At 48.9% G+C, this 19,635-nt stretch overlaps 1 protein-coding gene across 6 annotated transcripts in view; it reads right to left on the bottom strand.

The window, feature by feature from the left end:
- Positions 1–19,635, bottom strand: part of GLT1D1 (glycosyltransferase 1 domain containing 1) — an 84,001-nt gene that overhangs the window by 51,941 nt on the left and 12,425 nt on the right. For all 6 annotated transcript variants that reach the window (XM_058691489.1, XM_058691487.1, XM_058691490.1 and 3 more), the window contains exons 2-4: positions 16,281–16,429; positions 6,305–6,410; positions 2,144–2,195 (exon numbers count right to left, since the gene is read on the bottom strand). In XM_058691489.1, the coding sequence (XP_058547472.1) occupies positions 2,144–2,195; positions 6,305–6,410; positions 16,281–16,429 (307 nt within the window). The remainder of the gene's footprint in view (positions 1–2,143; positions 2,196–6,304; positions 6,411–16,280; positions 16,430–19,635) is intronic.

Genomic DNA, 19,635 nt, shown 5'->3' with positions numbered 1-19,635 from the left:
GAAAGGGGGGGGGGGGCTTTCAGATCACTGCAAGCATTATTCTCAGATGCTTGCACCAAAACTCAACCAATGGGAATGTCCTAAAGGAACCCGAAATCGTATCGTGCTCTGTTCCAGTAAAGTCCGTGGGTCCATCTTGCACTCTGGATGGCTACTTCACCTGTGCACGACTATGTCACATGCCACACCTCCGTCATCTGAAAAAGACCGGATTCCCTGAGCGGTGCAGATCTTCCGAATGTTGAGGCATTTCGTGACACAACATCGAAACAAAAATCTCATGTGTTAACACGACCAGGAGAGTCTTGTGTTAACATGACCAGGGAAGCTGTGGACCGCGTGGTGGCTTTCCGAAATTTTGATTTTTTTTTTTGCTCGACAGGGCAAATGTTATTGTGGGCAACAGATAATGCCAGCCATCTTGCTTACCGTGACTGGCTCGAGCCACTTGTTTGGAAGAAAAATGTCTGACAAATGCCCAAGCCTGTCTGCCAATCATTCAAGTATCTGGTTCCATTTGCGACTCAACCACACAAGCGCCTTTATCTCCAGATAAACACCATGCTTCACTCAGAAGGCAGCAGACAGCCTTAGGTATACTCCCTGTGTCATTACACAGGACATGAAAAAAACTTACATTCAAAGGTTGAGAGTTGATGAAATTAAACAATATTATTGGCTCAGCAAGGAAATCTTAAAGGGATTTCTTTTTTAAACTACAAGTGGGTGGTGTGAATAATCAGCTATTACTGGCTCCCACTGGTGGCCTTCACCGGGACTAAAGCGGTCCGCGGGTTTTCTCGACACTGACTTCGCAATGGTGAGAAGGGTACACAGCGGCTTCCTGTTCTTACGCGAATAGGCTCCGCTTTGTGGAGACCCTGAAAGAGTCCCGGGATCCCCCAGGGGGACAAGCATCACTTCAGAGGACCAGCACGCCATGAGGACGCAGGTGGCCAAACAGGTACAACATGGAACTCGGGGCCAGGAAGCTCGTCGATCTTCCTTCTGAGATGTTCAATGTATTAAATTGCGCTGAAAAAGGCCACCTCCAGTTCCTGCCCGGGAAGCGTTTGACGTGAAGAAAGGAGGTGTCGCGCCCCGGCCGTGGGGGTGAGCGCACCCACGTGCCCACAGAATCCAGAGCTTTCGGTGAGGGACCTGCATCTGCCCTTGTCCCAACACGGCAGCATACGAGCACCAAATCTTGCAGAAATCCCATAAAGAAAGTGCCCAGCCTGTAAAATACTCCCAACAGGAATAATGCGGACAAATGCTAAGGGCTTAAGTGCTGGGCACAGCGGGTGAGCTGGTGACCGAGGCTCCCTGCAGGTCCCCCCGCCCGGAGAGCAGAGCCTTGTGCTTGTGGCTGGGGAGGCAAAGTGGCCTCTGGGTTGGCTGCTTCCATTTCCAGCCTGCTCTGCCAGGCCTTCCTGTGACTCCCCGCCGAGAACTCAGACTGCCCCCAGCTCGTTCCCCTGCCCCCCTCCCCCCAGCCGTCTGAATAAAGAAGTCAATAAGGGAACTAACTTGCAGAGCTACGAAAAGTCCTCTCTGCTTTAAAGCTCTTTGGATAAATGGTCCAACCTTGGAAATTACATCCACCGCCTAAAAGACTGTTGCTCTGCGTGCACCTGAGTTGGCTGCAACATTTGCAGCACAGCCTGTAAATCACCCAATCTGAGCACACAAAAGGAAAACAGAAATGTAAAAAAAAAAAAAAAAAAAAAAAATCAGTGACGTCTTAAGAGTTTCTACACAGGGGCGTCTGGGTGGCTCAGTGGGTTGAGCGTCCGACTTCGGCCCAGGTCACGATCTCGTAGTTTGTGAGTTCGAGCCCCGCGTCGGGCTCTGTGCTGACGGCTCGGAGCCTGGAGCCCGCTTCGGATTCTGTGTCTCCCTCTCTCTCTGCCCCTAACCCACTCACGTTCTATCTCTGTCTCTCTCAAAAATAAATAAACAAACAAAAAAAAGAGCATCTACACAAATAAAAAACATCGATATACGGGAAACATAATACACTATTGTGGCCACAGTAAGCATTGTCCATGGGAACATCATCAGTTCGAATCAAAGTGCCTTCAGCGCCGCCCCCCCAACCTCACCAGCACGGCCCAAATAATACCACAAAATAAACACATACCCACTGTGCTTGTGCCATTTCCTTCATTGACTCTGTGAAGGCGACGGCAAATCTAGTAAAAGTGAACAAAAATGAGGAAAACAATTAGGGCAGAATTCAATCAGCATGACCATGGAACAGCTCTTTGGGACCACTTGTCAGAGACAGGCAAGGCTCCGAGTTTCAGGTGCTATCAATCTCTATCACGTGTGGTCAGAGGCCGTCAGGTTTAATCTCCACGCACATCGAAACAAGTTGGGTGTGCAAGGAATAAACAAATGAAGCTCAGAATTTCAGTTTGTTGTTGTTGTTGTTGTTGTTCCTGCCATGCAAGGTCAGGGAAGCCGGGAAAAAGCCGGGAAGCCAGAAGCGGGAGACACGCAAAAGATCCAAGGACAGGCCGTCTAGCCCTGAGTGCAGCACAGGAGGACGCTGCTAACGTCTTCAAAGTTTACTGAAGGCACGTGGTCACGGAATGTTCATGTCCACATTCACTGAGCAACGGTGTGTCCAGAACTAGGGCTGGGTACACACGGGATGAGCCAGGGGCGTCTCAGGGGGGCCCCCTGCCGGGAGAAATGGCTCAGGACTGGTGGGGCGTGTTGAAAGCATCCTCCGGGTGCTTTGCGCAAAGTGAATCCCCTCATTTGGCAAGCAGGACCACCCCCCCCCGCCCCCCCCATGAGAGTATCGCTCTGCGCTGGACGCCCCCAGCCCTGCACTCGTGCCTGGCACCCGCACACCGGCAAAAACATCCGCGGACTGAACAAACCAACCAGCCAACGGAGGTGAGTCCTGCCGTCCATCCCAACAGGAAGAGCAGGTGCGTGGGGCCGAGCGCAGAAGAGGGGGGTCGGGCACCCTCGCCCAGGGGCTGTCCCCCCCCCCGCCCCGCCCCGTTACCCCTTCTGCTGGGGCGCCCCATTTGCTCAGGACCTAGGCGTCAAGGGGGTCAAGGCCTCAAGGGGGCAACGACAGCCTTGGGAAGGTTTGCATCAGACAGAGGACACGTGCTGGGGCGCCCGGGTGGCTCAACCAGTTAAACATCCGACTTTGGCTCAGGTCATGGTCTCACAGCTCATGGGTTTGAGCCCCGCGTCGGGCTCTGTGCTGACAGGTGGGAGCCTGGAGCCTGCTGTGGATTCTGTGTCTCCTTCTCTCTCTGCCCCTCCCCTGCTCATGCTCTGTCTCTCTCTCTGTCTAAAATAAACAAACATGAAAAAAGAAAGAAAGAAAGAGGGCACGTGTAAACGTCTCCGGAGCCAGCAGGACCACCGAGTGAGCTCCATCATTTCTGCTTCTTCTGGAGCGGCAGGTGACCCTTTCCTTCTCGGGGCCCCTCACTCACCACACAGACCCCTGCCCTGGGTTCACACCCACCCACCCAGCAGGTAACCACTAAGAGAGCTTCTGACCCCACGATCCTAAGAAAATAAATTTAAAATAACATTAATAAATACATATTTATTTATTTTATTCATTTATTTATTTTGAGGGGGGCAGACAGAGGGGGCAGAGAGAGAGGAGAGAGAGGGAGAGAGAGAGGGAGAGAATCCCAGAGAGAGAGAGACAGAGAGAGAGAGAGAGTCCCAAACAGGCTCTGTGCTCAGCATTGCAGCCTGACGTGGGGCTTGATCCCGTGACCCTGGGATCATGACCTGAGCCAAAATCAAGAGTCGGATGCTCAACCGACTGAGCCACCAGGTGACCCTAAAATAATGCATTTCTTACGAAAACGAGAAAACTACCGCTTTCCCACTTTCGGACGAATATCGCCATTTCAAAACATACGTTGACTCGTGATTTTGCTCGTGGAAAACATCTTTAGTAACACTGTAGCTCAAAGACCCTCTGAAATTATTCATGCTGAACCCTCTGACCCACCATCCCATGGGCTTTACCCATCACGTGCTACGTATTTCCTAGTGGCGAAACTGTCTCTGAGGCAGTGTATCTCACATAAGCTCTTTTGCTCATTTGCTTGGCAACATTAGGTTTCTCTAAGGTGAGCCTGCACAATCCTTCACAAAACAATTTCCACAGGCCTCAAACCCCTTACTTAATTTAGTATTTACAAGTCCCAGATACTTACCACATTATAATACGACCCAAATAGCTGATGCTGAAGTAATTTCAATATTATACCAGAGAGGAAAAAGGTTCCAAACATTGGAAAAGTTCAAAAATAGACTTTATAAGAAAAATATAACTACTTTAAAAGTATTTGATTAAAAACAAAACTCATTATAAAGCTACACAAGTTCAATATTTTACAGAGAAGTACGCCGTGTGCTGTCCGACGGGGAATCTATGATTCATCCGACTTCCCACGCATGGGCTTCAATCAATACCCCTCCCAGATGAAAATCAATTGTGTTTTAATAACAACACAATGAATAATGCTAATGATAATACCACGAGATGAATTCATTCAATAATGTTTCTACCAAGCAGAATTATTTTCCTTCTGTAAGACCGTGCATAGCAAACTGCATGAATCAAAGGGTAATAGATTTTTAGGGCGTAAGAACAACATCAAGAAAACCTATAATGATAGATCACCTTTCAAGATAAACCCCAAACTCTGTATACCTTTGTTTACCATAACCCTCCTCTCTCTCTCCCTCCCTTTCTCTCCCTCTCTTTCCCTCCTTTCTCTCCCTCTCTTTCCCTCTTCCTCTCTCTCTCACTCTCCCTCTCTCTCTCCCTCTCTCTTTCCCTCCCTCTCTCTCCCTCTCTTTCCCTCCTTTCTCTCCCTCTCTTTCCCTCTTCCTCTCTCTCACTCTCCCTCTCTCTCTCCCTCTCTCTTTCCCTCCCTCTCTCTCCCCCTGTTTCCCTCCTTCTTTCTCTCCCCCTCTCTCCCTTTCCCTCACACACACAGGTGCACACACACACATGCACACAGTAAACTGTCTATTTGGACTTGGTTGTGTCCCCACATTCACGTCCAGGATGTTGTCAGGAGGAAGTGGGTCTGAAATGGACGAATACACCGCTGTAACCCCAGCTTTCAGGGGCAAGACTGACTCCCACCTTATAAAAAGGGGAGGGGGCTGCCTTAGGCTGCACCGTGGACCCTGGAGCGCTGTCTTTAAAGGGATTGGGAATGCTCCGTGACATAAAGCTTCAAAGAGTTCTGGATTCCCTGACCGCGACTTCCCAGCTGGGAGAGGGGTAGAGACAGAACAGACATTTTGTGGTTGGCCATTTATTGGGGGGCATGGGAGCAAACTAAATGTCCATCGACAGACAAGTGGATAAAGAAACTGTAGGGGCGCCTGGGTGACTCAGTCGGTTGGGCATCTGACTCTTGGTTTGGCTCAGGTCATGATCTCACGGTTCATGAGTTTGAGCCTCACGTCGGACTCTGTGCTGACAGTGCAGAGCCTGCTTGGGATCCTCTCTCTCTCCTCTCTGTCTGCCCTCCCTGCCTCTCTCTCTCTCAAAATAAACAAATAAACTGAAAAATTTTAAGTAGTATATGTTTCACCAAAAAAAAAAAAAAATGTAGAGAGCACATACAGTGACCTAATATTCAGCCTTGAAAAAAGAGGAAATCCTGCCATCTTGTAACAACACGGATGAAGGACATTGTGCTCTGCGAAGCAAGCCAGGCACGAAGGACACACACTGTATGGTCCCACTGACATGAGAGTCTAAAGGAGTCAAATGCAGACAAGCAGAGAGCAGGACAGTGGATGCCAGGGGCCGGGGGAGGGGGACACAGGAAGGTGTTCGTCAAAGGGCACCCTGCTGAGCAATCCCTCCAGTGACCCCTGTCCCTGACGGCTTCACATAGCTCAGAAACCCACGCGGCTCAGAGCCCTGCTCAGAACACTCCAGACACCCGCTTCGTGCGCCCAAGATCTGGGACCTGCCTGTGTTGTGCTATAGGACAGCAGGGCCCTGCCTTCCAGCCTGTTCTACGAAGCTTGGCCCAATATTAACCGTAGTTTATCCTCATGCCATGACTTGTTTACAGTGACTCTTCCTGGCAGAATTCAAACGTGCTGAGTGAAAGAAAGAAAGAAATGAAACGCAGACACTGGCTTTATTATGTGAAGATGGAAACTTCCCAAACTACTGCCTCCTGAGTCTTTGGGTTTCGATGCACCAGGCCCCAAAGGGTTAACTCCCTCTCCCCACCCCCCCCCCCAGCCATGAAGTTCTCATAGGCATTACCTGGCTTCTTCCAGGACTTTCCCCATCACTTTCTTCTTCTCTCCATGGTTAACATCTTCATTTAAATCGGTTCCACCGAAGATGATTCCAAAGGGAATCCCGTGACCTGCAAAATTATGACGGTTAGTGAGGCAGAGCGTGGCTTTGCCAACAGCCCTCGCCAGCCCACCCCCAAGCAATGGAAACCCGGGGACCATGTTTTGTTGTTTGTTTCATTTTATCCAGCTCGCCTGAGGAACAGAATAGGTATCCCTGTTATAAACATGACACGGGGATTGGTCATGTCAGACCACGGGTGCCAGGACTATTTTAAATCAATTAGCGTTAAATTTTAACAGGTGAAAGCCAGTGCCGTGGCCACCATCCATCAGAGCCAAGCTCATTGGAGACGGGCTCATCCGGCATCTGTGACGGAGAAGGAGCAGTCCACGTGCAGCCAGGCTGGGGATCAGAGTAGCAGGTGCCGTGCTAGCGAGGGCCCAGGGGAGACGTAGGGCGCCCCCGGGGCCACCATGGCTCCAGGGAGCATGATGCAGGGCTGTTGTAGGAACCCGAGCCATCCGAGACCCTGCACATGTGAAGGAAGAGGGGACCTGCCAGGGAGCGAGTCTGTTCTGAGTGAAGCACTCTGGGCTGGTGACAGGCTGAGTCAGGGGACGTTGGATGAGCTCAGACGTGTGAGGCATCGGGTGTGCACAGATCAAGCCACATGACGTGCTTAGCAGAAGTGACTCCCCAGAGGGACTTGCAGAGTCAGCCAAAAATGGCAGGAGACACTGGCCGGCAAACCACCAAACAGACCAGCTCTAACCGGAGTGTTCCTACTGGGATTTCTCAAACCAGCCATCCCGCCCGAGATTCAGTGTGTCGGTCACAGGGGACTCGCCTTCCCTCTTATTCGCCTGAGAATTCTTTCTGTCAGTGCAAATTAGCACATTCCATCTTTTTTCCTCTCTGGCAAGGTGGCCCTTTCCCTGCAATCTGACGGCTAAGGATTCAGCCTCTAGATACTCAGCCCAAGAATCGCACCCACGGGCACCACGAGGTGGCTGGGGAAAGCAAAGATGGGAAGCAACTCAGATACATCAGTGAAGACCAGCCTTTAGCAAAAAAGAAAAAGAAGAAGAAAAAAAGAGGGGCACCTGGGTGGCTCAGTCAGGTAAGTGTCCGACTTCGGCTCAGGCCATGATCTCACGGTTTGTGAGTTCGAGCCCCGCGTCGGGCTCTGTGCTGACAGCTCGGAGCCTGGAGCCTGCTTCAGATTCTGTGTCTCCCTCTCTCTCTGCCCCTCCCCCACTCTGTTTCTCTCTCAAAAGTAAATAAACATTAAAAAAATGAAAAAGAAAAAGAAACAAGAGATGCATATGTTTTGTGTGTGTGTGTTTACACTGACACAAAAAGAATCAAAACAATCTACTGTCACATGAGAAAAATCAAGTGCAGACTGGTATATATATATATATATATATATATATATATATACACACACACATATATACATACACATATACATATACATATATAAATACACATTTGTATATATGTATAAGTTCTGTGAAAGAATACACAAAATACTGGTTGTCATTGCCTCTGGACAAGGGACCCACAAGGCCACAGATCTGGGATGGGAGGGAAACTTACTTTTCACTCTAACATTTTATGTTGTCGGTGCTGTTTACCATGGACAGGTATGCTCTTTTCCAAAACTACAGATGGTTGTAGAAAACCACTCCCAGTAGAGATAAGTCACGGCGTGTCATGGGTGTGGACTTCTGGGGATGCTGAGACAGGGGGAATGGGTTTAGCATGTGGGACGGACACCGATCTTCGGGGATGGGAGGGAGGTATGAGGTGGGAAGAATAATGGGCCCCAAAGATGTCCGTTCCTAATTCCTGGATCCTAAGAATGTTTCAGGGGAGAGGCAGGTTAAGCTATTTAGAATCGAGGGGGCCAGTCAGCTAACCCTAAAATGCGAGAGATTATCCTGGATTACCGAGGCAGGCCAGTGTAATCACGGGGGCCTTACAGGTGGAAGAGGCGGGCCAATGAGCTCCCAGGGCCGCCATGTGAGGAGGACCAGACTGGCCCTCACCGGCTCTCGGGATGGGAGTGAGTGTCCCTCCAGAAGGTGGAAAATAAGGAAACAGATTTGCCACCAAAGCCTCCAGAGAGAAACACAGCCCCCACCAACATCTTGGTTTTAGCCCCATGAGATCCCTTTCAGCTCTGTGACCTGGCGAGCTGGAGAACCATACATGTGTGTTGTATTGTGCCCCTGGGCTTGTGGCGAATTGTGACAGTGCCGACAGGGGGCGAATATGGATGGCATCCCCCTAACAAAAACTGCCACTTTAGGAGGGGAAAGAAAATCGCAGAGGAAGTCTCGTTCCTTGAAATCTCCAAAGACAGAACAGTGGACACCTGAAAGATATTACACCGAGTAATCACAGAAGCTGCTCGAAAGTTATGAGAACGTTCCGGAATGAAAATGATCAGCCCCGCTAGTTAATTAAGCCAACTGGCAAGCGCTCCCATATATCAAACCTAATTTAGTAGGAAAAACATCAGACTTTAACACCAGACCACCCTGGCTCAGAATCCAGGTTCTCCACTTGGAAAATGCGTAACTGAGTGAGTCACTGAGTTTTTCTGAACTTCAGCCATCTCGTCTGTGAAATGGAGGTCACAATTGGCTGACGTACTCGGGAGATTAAATGGCTCCCTGCATAAGCCATACGGGTACAGCATGGACTCCATGTGATACAGTATCAGCGTGCTTCACGCCGAAGAAGTTTCGAAATACATAAATCCGGAAGCTGTCTGAATTAAGTCAGCACCTGGGAGAACGGAATGTGGGATATTTCATTTACTTCTCTATCTTTTTCTCAACACTTGTTCTATGGTTAAGAAAACAAAGCAACGCTCCCAACATTCTAGAAGTCCTCTGCTATGGCATGATGTGTATAAATGTCTGCAAACTCCTACTGACCCTTCAAAACCTCCCTCAGCCATGCCCTTCTCCCTAAAGTCTTCTCCAAGTTCCTCAGAAGTCACCCACCCCACTTGGATGCCAGGCCATGTATTGTAAGGCTTTGGGATTGATCTGTAGGTTGGAAAATCCTGGAGAACAGGAATTGTGGCTTATTAGTTTTGTACCCCTTGCTCCTAATACGATACCTGCTAAAAGTTCAATCTTCCAACAGCACTTGTGGAAATGAGCTGAGCCTGAGAACTGGGATACAAACTATTTCCAAGTGCATTTACTCAGAGCCACCCAAGTGGCTGGTCATATTTCACAGATCAGTGGCTCTGCTAGAAATGTCTCATTCCCAATAGTCTGCTGGAAGAAACACCACAGGTTCCTGAACCCGGCTCCTTTATCAGCCACAGAACACCACCTGCTTCCTCACCAGGTTCAAGCCTGAGCAGATTCTCAATGAGAAACGGAGAAAGGGCGTCATCAAAATGCTTCTCATGCAGCTTCCTGTCAACATCAGGTCGCCTGGGAAACTTGCTTGGTGCGCCATTTAGGGCATATGAAGGAGACCCCAGGGGGCGTCCTGCACAAGAGCAGGCTTCTAGTATATTTTAGACAAGGGTAGCTGTGAAGTTCTGTTCCCATATACTTGAACGACTGGTGGGTATACACGTCAAAAGTCTTTCACAGACGTGTCCAGGAGGGAAGAACAAATACAATGTGTTACTTTGAAAGCTAATCTGGTCATTGGTCCATCGCTTAAATAAAGCATTGAAATTCATATGGTGTTTTTTTTAATAACTGCATTGCACCTGGAATATAGCTGCAGTAAATATTCATACTGTTAATGTGCTTTTTCCCTTGACCATTGGTCTTAGCAACTGCGATTACCTAATTATCCGCTCAGCAAATACTGGTTTTAAAGCGAAAAGTGAACTTCCATTTGTCCATGCCATGAAGGTTTTATTTAGATATATTTACTGCACCCAGACATACACAAGTGACGAGTGACGAGCGACTGTTGGGCAGTACGCATCGGCAGCAGCTGTAAAAATGCACACTCCTGGGGGGCTGCTGTGCCACTCTGAGAAAATCCTAGAGACGGGTTCCCAAGGTTCCTGCAGAAACCGGCTCATCACAACATCGCTCACAGTTGAGGGGCAAAACGGAAGTAAGACGTGGCCGTTCATAATCACGCCGTCGAAGACCATTCAGTGACGGGGAAATGTCCCTGATGTGTTGGTAGGTAAACCAGACTGTGAAACTGTCATAGGATCAGCTTTTATTATTTATTTGTTTATTTTATTTAAATTCAAGTTCGTTAACATACGATTTAGTCTTGGCTTCAGGAGCAGAACCCACTGATTCATCTCTTACCTACAACACCCAGTGCCCATCCCGAAAGTGCCCTCCTAATGCCCATCCCCCATCTAGCCCATCCCCCCTGCCACCTCCCCTCCATAAACCCTCAGTTTGTTCTCTGTATTTGTCTCTTAGGGGTTGTCTCCCTCTCTGTTTTCATCTTATTTTTCCTTCCCTTCCCGTATGTTCATCTGTTGAGTTTCTCAAATTCCACGGATGAGTGAAGTCATATGATATCTTTCTCTGACTAATTTCGCTTTGCATAATACCCTCTAGTTCCATCCACGTTGTTGCAAATGGCAAGATTGCATTCTTTTTCATTGCCGAGTAGCATTCCATTGTGTATAAACCACATCTTCTTTATCCATTTATCAGTCAATGGACATTTCAGCTCTTTCCATGATTTGGCTATTGTCGAAAGCGCTGCTATAAACATTGATCACGGTTTTTAAAATACACACATAAATTGCAGAGAGAGGGAGACTGGACATTACCAGACATTTATAGCAACTACCACAGTGCTTGGCACAGGCAACAATTCATGTTTTTTTTTTTTTTTAAAGAAGTTGCAAGTTTATATTGCAAGAGTGTATCTTGTTTTATAAACTTAATTTTGAAAAACAAAATAAATAAAAACAAACACATAGAACAGTGGTTATGTCTGGGTAGTGAAACTTGGAGTGCTGTATTTCCTTCTTTGTGTTTTTATGAAGTTTCCAAATCCTGCTTATATGTAATTTTAAAAAACCAATAATTGCCATATATTTTTTTATTCAAAATTTTTTTTATGTTTTATTTATTTTTGGGAGAGAGAGAGAGAGAGAGAGAGAGAGACATTGTGAGCAGGGGAGGGACAGAGAGAGAGGGAGACACAGAATCGGAAGCAGGCTCCAGGCTCTGAGCTGTCAGCATAGAGCCCGACGTGGGGCTCGAACTCACGAACTGAGTGAAGTCGGACACTTAACCGACTGAGCCACCCTGGGGCCCCTAAATGCTATATATTTTAAAAGATAGTTTAATCTAATGAAGACCGTTTCAGAAACATAGCACAGAACGGAATCCTACACAGCCAGCTACCAGCACTGGGCGGTGTCTGTGGTCCAGTGCACAGAGACAGCACGGGGTGGCCACACGGTCCCGGGCATGGAAACCCCCAGACACGGTAAGTGAAAGTCACCAGGTGTGTGGCGCCGTCTCGACTTGCCGACAGCGGTTCTTTTTTTTTTTTCAACGTTTTTTTTTTTTTTATTTATTTTAGGGACAGAGAGAGACATAGCATGAACGGGGGAGGGGCAGAGAGAGAGGGAGACACAGAACCGGAAACAGGCTCCAGGCTCCGAGCCATCAGCCCAGAGCCTGACGCGGGGCTCGAACTCACGGACCGTGAGATCGTGACCTGGCTGAAGTCGGACGCTTAACCGACTGCGCCACCCAGGCGCCCCGACCGACAGCGGTTCTAATGCTTTCTGTGGTTTGCTGCTCAGAGGAGGGGCTGACTTTCAAAGAGATGACCCTCGGCAATAAATGAATAAACGGCGTGTAGCTACCATAAAGACAGCAGCTGGGAATAAACGCATGAAAGTCTAACTAAATCTACCAAGGGGGGCGCTGTTTCACTTCTCCACATTTGGGACCGCCAGCAGTAAGATCCTTTCCCTTGTGCAACAGGCTTCGGGAGGGTTTCCTTCCTCCTCCCAATCGTGAGAGTAAAGCACAGCCTTGGGCAACATTGTGCATTTCCTCCATTTATCTGAAAGAAAGGCCAAGCATGGTAAAATTGAGAAAAACTGAAGTTTGCAGGGAAAAACCCGGGGCCGTGACCAGAGTGAGGGCGAATCCATCTGCTGGTTAAGCACGGACGGGAGTAGCCTTTCTAGAGGACGACTTGTTGGTGTCCATCCAAGCGAAGAATGCACAGTCCTCTGGCCGCTGGTTTATTCAGAGAATTCACTCCACCAGTGTCCCCACAGAGTGAAGTGAAAAATGTGGTCAGAGCTGCTGTGGCGTTGCTTGTGACAGCGAGACCTGGAGAGACTTTTAATAAACACGACGCATCCTTCCAGAGGTATACCACACAGCCAGGAAAAAGAGCGAGGGAGAAGTAGCCCTACCGATCTGGAAAGGTCTCTGAGATGTGTCGTGCAGATGCTGAGTCACCCGCTTGTGGGCACAAAACACGCTCCACGCGTGCGTGTGCAAGACATTTAAAAAACAGACATAATTTTATAGACAAAAATACAGCTGAAGGCCAACAGAATCACCAGCCTCAGGGCCTGAAGCCTTGTGAGTGCACAGCACCTACAACAGCCAGTGACAACCTCGTAAAGGTTCCCAAGGAGCTTGAAGAGCCGTGAACTTTATCTTGGCCTCCACGACGCAAGTCACACTGTTCCTTTTCCTATTTTGAGATCAACCTCAGACTCTGTGTCCCGGGACACTTGCAACAGAATCCACCGTCATAAGCTTGTTCAGCAGAAAAGAGCCCTCCGGGAGAAATGCTCTCGGGAACATCTTCCCTGCTGGCAGAAAACAATTCATGCTGATGGTTCCAGGCAGGGTGGCAAAAATGCGGAAGCACAGGTGTATTCTCATAGGGTTAGAAGCTGAGACGTCCGTGTAGAGATATTTGCTGCAGTGACGGTGGGAGAAAATAACTGACGACAACTTGCGCGCCCGCTGATTGAAGCCTGGTTAGATGATGGCTCTCCCGTGCACGGGATGCTAGGCAAGTACTGACACAAGGTGGTCTATACCTGTGCTGCTGTGGGAAAGCCTCCCAGAGGCACTGTTAGATGGTGAAAAGCAAGATGCTCAGAATTTGTAGATGCTCAGAATTTGCTTCAGCAAGAAGCTCCCATTCATGCTTTTGTGGAGGAGATCGTACAAATACGCGCACGGGCTCCCGTGGCGGCCAGCCTCCAAGGTGGCCAGCGCCTGGCGGTCACGCTCGGCGGGGCCCCTGCCCACCTTGAAGACGGCTGACCCGTGTACCCGTGTAACCGGCAGAGGCTATAGACCTCACGCCGTATGGCTTCGAAGACTGGCTCATAACAGACAAACCAGCTTCCCGTGTGCCCTCTCTCGGAGAAGCTGACTGTCTTGAGGACACCCCAGAAACCTCGGCAGAGGCCCGCGTGGCGAGGGACTGAGGGCTTTTGTCAACAGCCGTGCGATGGCGCCACCTTGCAAATGAAACGGCTCACGCGGGACTGGTCAGGCCTCCAGATGACGCGGCCCCGGCCTTGGCATGTGGTAAGGAGTCTCGACTGCAGCCTTGCCAGACCCCTGAGACAGAATCCCCCGGCGCAGCTGATTCTGATTCCAGACCCACAGAAGCGATTCGGATGGTACGTGTATCGCTACATGCTGCTCACCTTTGGGGGTAATTTGCCAGGTACTGACAGAGAACTAGTCCAGGACTTCTAACGCAGTCCCCGAAAGCACACCAGAAAATGATAAGTAGTTGCCTCGGGGGATAAGAAATTCGACAGGTGGAATAAGAATTGGGAGAAAGGTTTGCTTTTCGTGCTGTATCATCCTGTTACGTTCGCGCTGCACTGAAGGGAGGTTTTAACATGTGCGTGTGGCAGCTTCAATTGTATAGAGTACACTGGGTTTTTTTTAATGTTTATTTATTTATTCTGAGAGGGAGAGAGAGGGAGAGAGAGGGAGAGAAGCCCAAGCAGGCTCTGCACCATCAGGGCAGAGCCCGACGTGGGGCCCGATCTCGCGAACCGTGAGATCAGGACCTGAGCCGAAATCGAGTTGGACACTTACCTGAGCCGCCAGGAGCCCCTACAAAGAGTACATGGCAGAATGCGCCCAGATAGGACATGAGCATCCAGACAGGACCCCGCTCCCTGCGGTGGGCGCGGGAGGCAGCGGGGAGAGCCTGAGAACAGGAAGTGACTTGGACGCTGTGTTCAGAAGCAGGCCGTCACCGTTGGCCATGACGCTTCCGAAACTTTCAGAAGCTTGGCGCGTTTTTCCGACTAGAGCTGCACTCCCGTGGATAACTGGGGCCCTCAAGTGACACACAAGCTCCCAAAATGTGTCACTGGTGCCATGTCAGTTAATTCACATTTGGAAAAAGGCGCGCGTTGTGCAACTAAGACGAAATGATCTGTTCTGCCTTCACTTGGCGGTCTCTGTGCTCTCACTGATGTCAAGCTGGCCTCGTGAGTGTTAACAAGAAATATCCCAAACTTGGGGCGCCTGGGTGGCGCAGTCGGTTAAGCGTCCGACTTCAGCCAGGTCACGATCTCGCGGTCCGTGAGTTCGAGCCCCGCGTCAGGCTCTGGGCTGACGGCTCGGAGCCTGGAGCCTGTTTCGGATTCTGTGTCTCCCTCTCTCTCTGCCCCTCCCCCGTTCATGCTCTGTCTCTCTCTGTCCCAAAAATAAAATAAAAAACGTTGAAAAAAGATTAAAAAAAAAAAAGAGAAATATCCCAAACTGTAGCTACACCCAAAAGAGGGACTGTGTGCACGTGCTTTCAATGGCCCTGGGAAGCAGCGAAGGAAGCTCCCGCGTGCAGTGATCGGTTAATTTCTCAGAGAGGGTACTGTTGTTCACCTTCACTATTTACCAGTTAAGAGCTCGTACTCCGTGAAGCTACACTAAATACTACGCGGCTCTGGGCCAAGGAGAGAGAAGTACATCATTTCTGTGCAGTGGTGAAGGTTTGTGCCCTGTCGGTGCCCGGACAGCTGGTAAGCTTTATTTCTGGGTGTGTCTGTGAGGGAGTTTCTGGGTGGGATGAATCAGCATTCCAGTCTGATGCAAGCGGGTCCTACCCAATCTGCCGGAAGCCCAGATAGAACAAGAAGGCGGAGGAAGAGCAAATTCACTCTCTCTGTTGAGCTGAGACGGCCCTCTTCCTTCCCCCGTGCCCGGACATCCCAGTGCCTGGTTCTCAGGCTTTCAGGCTCAACCAGCCACTCACGCCAGCCACCCCTCCGATTCTCAGACCTCCAGACTCAGACTGAAATGCAGCACGGGCTGTTCTGGTGTTTCCAGCCTGCCGACGGCAGACCATGAGACCTCAGGCCTCTGCACTCACACAAGCCACTCGCCATAAATCTCGTCTTAAATGTGTCTCTCCACGTCCCCTGGGTCTTGTCTCTCTGGAGAGCCCTGCCTAAAGCACCAGTAGAAAAGATAGCCCCAAAGCTTTGTTCGCTGCCCACTGGACATGAATAGCAAACTAATTCTAATGTTCTGTGTTACATCACCTATTTAACACCCAGTTCCTCGAATGGAATGGTATTTAAGCGGGCTTTGGGATCTCAGTGTTGGGTGCAGTTTTTCATGCGTGCCCGCTCTGTGTTTGCAAAAGACGCGTATGTTTAACTCCTGAAAGTTATACTTTGAGTTACAAGATGTACATCGAAGGCGTTGAGGATAGTAGCTGTCAGTGCAGCAGAAGACCTTCAACACCCATCAGTCCCCAACTGGCACGGTTATGTCATTTTAGAAGGTTACTCACAAAGAAGGCCGGAGCAGAAAGACAATTGTGTCCCTCCCAGTTTCGAACCGGATAAACAGGATAAACCGTTTCAGCTGTTTTGTCTGGGGTTGTGCGTGCGTCTGGTTCTCATGACTTTTGGTGTGTCAACTTTGACGAGAAAGACGGTTACCTTGCAGGAGTCTGCCTCCTCTGTACAGATGAAGGGCCACTGCTGCCTCCAGGCTCTCGGCCTCGATGAGCTTGGCAATTTCAGACGAGCTTTCCAAGTCGGAGGCATCTTTCAGAATACACACGTGGCCTGCAGCCTCCAGGTGGTCCCTTTATCGACAAATACAAACAGAGGGAGGAAAAAAAAGGAGGTAAAAGGTAAATATACCACAGGCGGCCGCTACGACTAAGATCTTGAATCCAAAGGTTATTTAAGTCAAAAAGTTAAGAAAACGTATTTTCTGAATTGTCCTGTAAGGGGCAATCCTCCCAAAATACAGGACAAGGCTCATAGCCACTGACAACAACCATTCACCCACCCAGGGTCCGGTCCCTGGGACTGTGGTCAGGACCAAGGCCAGCGAGTTGAAGGGCTAATTCAGGAAGTCTCTGCAGCCCTGAGACAAAGGACACGCATTTTTCAGTGGCATTTGCTGTGCCAGAAAGCTCCGTGTTTTATGTCCTTGATTCCACTTTTTTCTCCTGTCCCTTAATTATGGATGATACCCAAAGTTTGCTTTTAGGCATCTAAAATTCAGCTATTTTTTAAAGTTTATTTATTTATTTATTTTGAGACACACAGAGAGAGAGAGAGAGAGCACAAGCAGGAGGTGGGCAGAGAGAGAGAGAGAGAGAGAGACAATCCCAAGCGGGCTCTGCACTGTCAGCACAGAGTCTGACGTGAGGCTCAAACTCATGAACCGTGAGATCATGACCTGAGCCAAACCAAGAGTCAGATGCCCAACTGACTGAACCACCCAGGAGTCCCTAAAATTCAGTTCTTAATAGAGACTTCAAAAGACATTTCATGGCCTTTCCATTCTACCTCAAAAATATCTTTCACACGTGTCTTTCTTCTCATCCTAGTTCAGTTCCTTGTAACATAAATCTAGAATATAAATCTGATTTTAAAAAAACCTTTCTGAATGACAACAGCATGAGCAAAATCAAAAGACAAACAGAAAACTGGGGGAAAAAACTACTTATAACACTTACAAAAGGAAAGAAGCGAATCTGCTTCATAAATAAAGAGCTCTCATAGATCAACAAGAAGAAAAAAACAGGTAACAACTCGATACCAAAATAGGCATGGACCTAAATCGCAGTGCATAGAAACAGAAATTCAACTGGGGTTCTTAGATACAGGAAATGGTGGCCAACTTTAGTCGTCTTTTTAACAAAGAATATCTGTAAAGATCAAAAGTCTGCCTAAGGCTTTGTGAAATAAACACCCCTCTGCATCATTTCTGAGCAGGTAAACTGGTACAACCTCTTTGGTGGGCAACGAAGCAACAGCTAGCACACTTAAAATGCACAAACTTGGTGACCAAACACCTCCACTTCCAGGAATTAATTCCAAAAACACACTTGGATGTGAGTGCAAACACATGCATCCATGAAGAGGCTCCTCGGCTGTGTTTCACCTACCGAAAAGCCTGGAAGTGACCTCAGTGTGCGGCAGAGGGGACCGGTTACATGATGGCACGTACAAGACAAGCTCTCCGGCCATTAAAGCTCCGCTGCCCTCATGCAGTAGACCTCTGCAAAGCACAGTGGAACCCTTGAGCAACATGGGACTTTGGGGTGTCACTCCCGCTCCACACAGTTGAAAATCCATGTATAACGTTGACTCCTCCAAAACTTCCCTGACAGCCTGTTGCTGGCTGGAAGTCTTACTAACAACACACACACACACACACGTCGATTAACCCAGAACTTGTATGGTACGCGTAGGATATACCGTATTCTTAACGATAAACTAGGGAAAAGAAGATGTTATTCAGAAAATCATAAAGAAGAGGAAATACAGTTACAGTCCTGTACTGTATTTGGAAAAAAAACAAAAACAAAAACAACTCTGGATGTAAGTGGACCGGTGCAGTGCAAACCCCATGTTGTTCCAGAGTCAGCTGTACTTTGGAATCAACTGGCCGTATACATGGGCTATGGGATACGTGGTTAATGAAAAGAGCCAGGGGAAGAATACTTTGTATATATGTAGTGTGCCTGCCCAGAATATCTGTAGGGTGAGTGAGAAATCGGAGGATTGTGTCTCCAGAGGAGACACTGGATACTTTTACCACGGGTAGATACTATGTTTTACCATTGTTGCAGGCACGTGTGCATGAGTACTTAGAATGAACGGACCCAGGTCTCCCTTGACTGAAACCCTCAAAGGGCTCAGGGTCACCAGCTCAGCTGTGAGAAGGGGGCCCACATCTGTCTCGCCACCTGAATGAAATAACGGCTGAATGGGTCTCCGGGATGAAGTCCAAATGCCTTGGCCTAGCACACAGCGCCGTCAACAGCCTGTATGCCCTGCCAGTGCATGCCAGCCGCACCCCCACCCCCCACCCCCCACCTGAGCTCCAGACCTGCCTTCCACCTGCAGGGCACCCGACGTGGCATGCATTCTGCATCCCCATGGCCACGACAGGCCATTTCCTGATGCCAGCTCTTCTCAGTGACATCCAACAGCCCCTGATCGCATTACACATCTGTCTCTCCATCACGCTGAGCCTCTCTCTCTCTTTCTCTCTCTCTCTCATGATCCTTCTGAGCCGCAGATAAGGGAGTCACGTTGCACATCAGCTTTGATTACAAAGCCAGCCCATAGGTGACGATCAAACACACTTAAAATTACACTCGAGCATCTTAGATCACCCAGAAGTCGCTGTAGTACAAAGTTCAAGTCCAACAAAGCCCTTTTTCTGCTTGTTTTTACTGCAACAATAAAATGGCTTGTTATTTCTTCAGCTAAACACTGGGTGAATTAGTTGGCCTGCGTTTAGGAGCAATAGTGTAAGGAAAAGAACAAGGAAAAGAATAAAAGAACGAGGGAAGTAGAATCTTTAAGCAAAGTGGTCATCAAATGGCCAAGCTGTTTGCAATGTGGGAGCCACATGCAAACTAAGGAATTCTGCACAAACAGCGGGTTCACGCGTCTTGCTCCCGCCCACTCCGGGGAGTAGGGCGAGAAGCATCCACCTGCACTACTCTGGGAATGATAATGGCTCTCTCTGTGTTCTCTTCTTGTGCTGTGATTAAATGCACAATGTTGCAGCTGTCACTGAGCAAATAAAGACAAACTGAGATCCTGACATGTAAGTTTGCTTAAGCTGTTGAAGTGCAATGAGTACCTTGATCTTATCGTTTCCGCCCTTAACGCTGATCAATCATCGTCGGCCAGTAGCACCGCCCCTCCTCCCCTCACCCCACCTCGACTCCTCTGGCAGGGCTGAGGGCGACCTACAAGCAGAATCAGCTCACGTCAGCCTAAACATGGGTATTACACAAAAATAAGAATTCAGTGTGCT

This window comes from Neofelis nebulosa, chromosome 11 (genome assembly GCF_028018385.1).
Source record: "Neofelis nebulosa isolate mNeoNeb1 chromosome 11, mNeoNeb1.pri, whole genome shotgun sequence".
Taxonomy (NCBI): domain Eukaryota; kingdom Metazoa; phylum Chordata; class Mammalia; order Carnivora; family Felidae; genus Neofelis; species Neofelis nebulosa.
The sequence above is the reverse complement of the archived record's forward strand: the minus strand, read 5'-3'. Positions and strand labels throughout refer to the sequence as shown.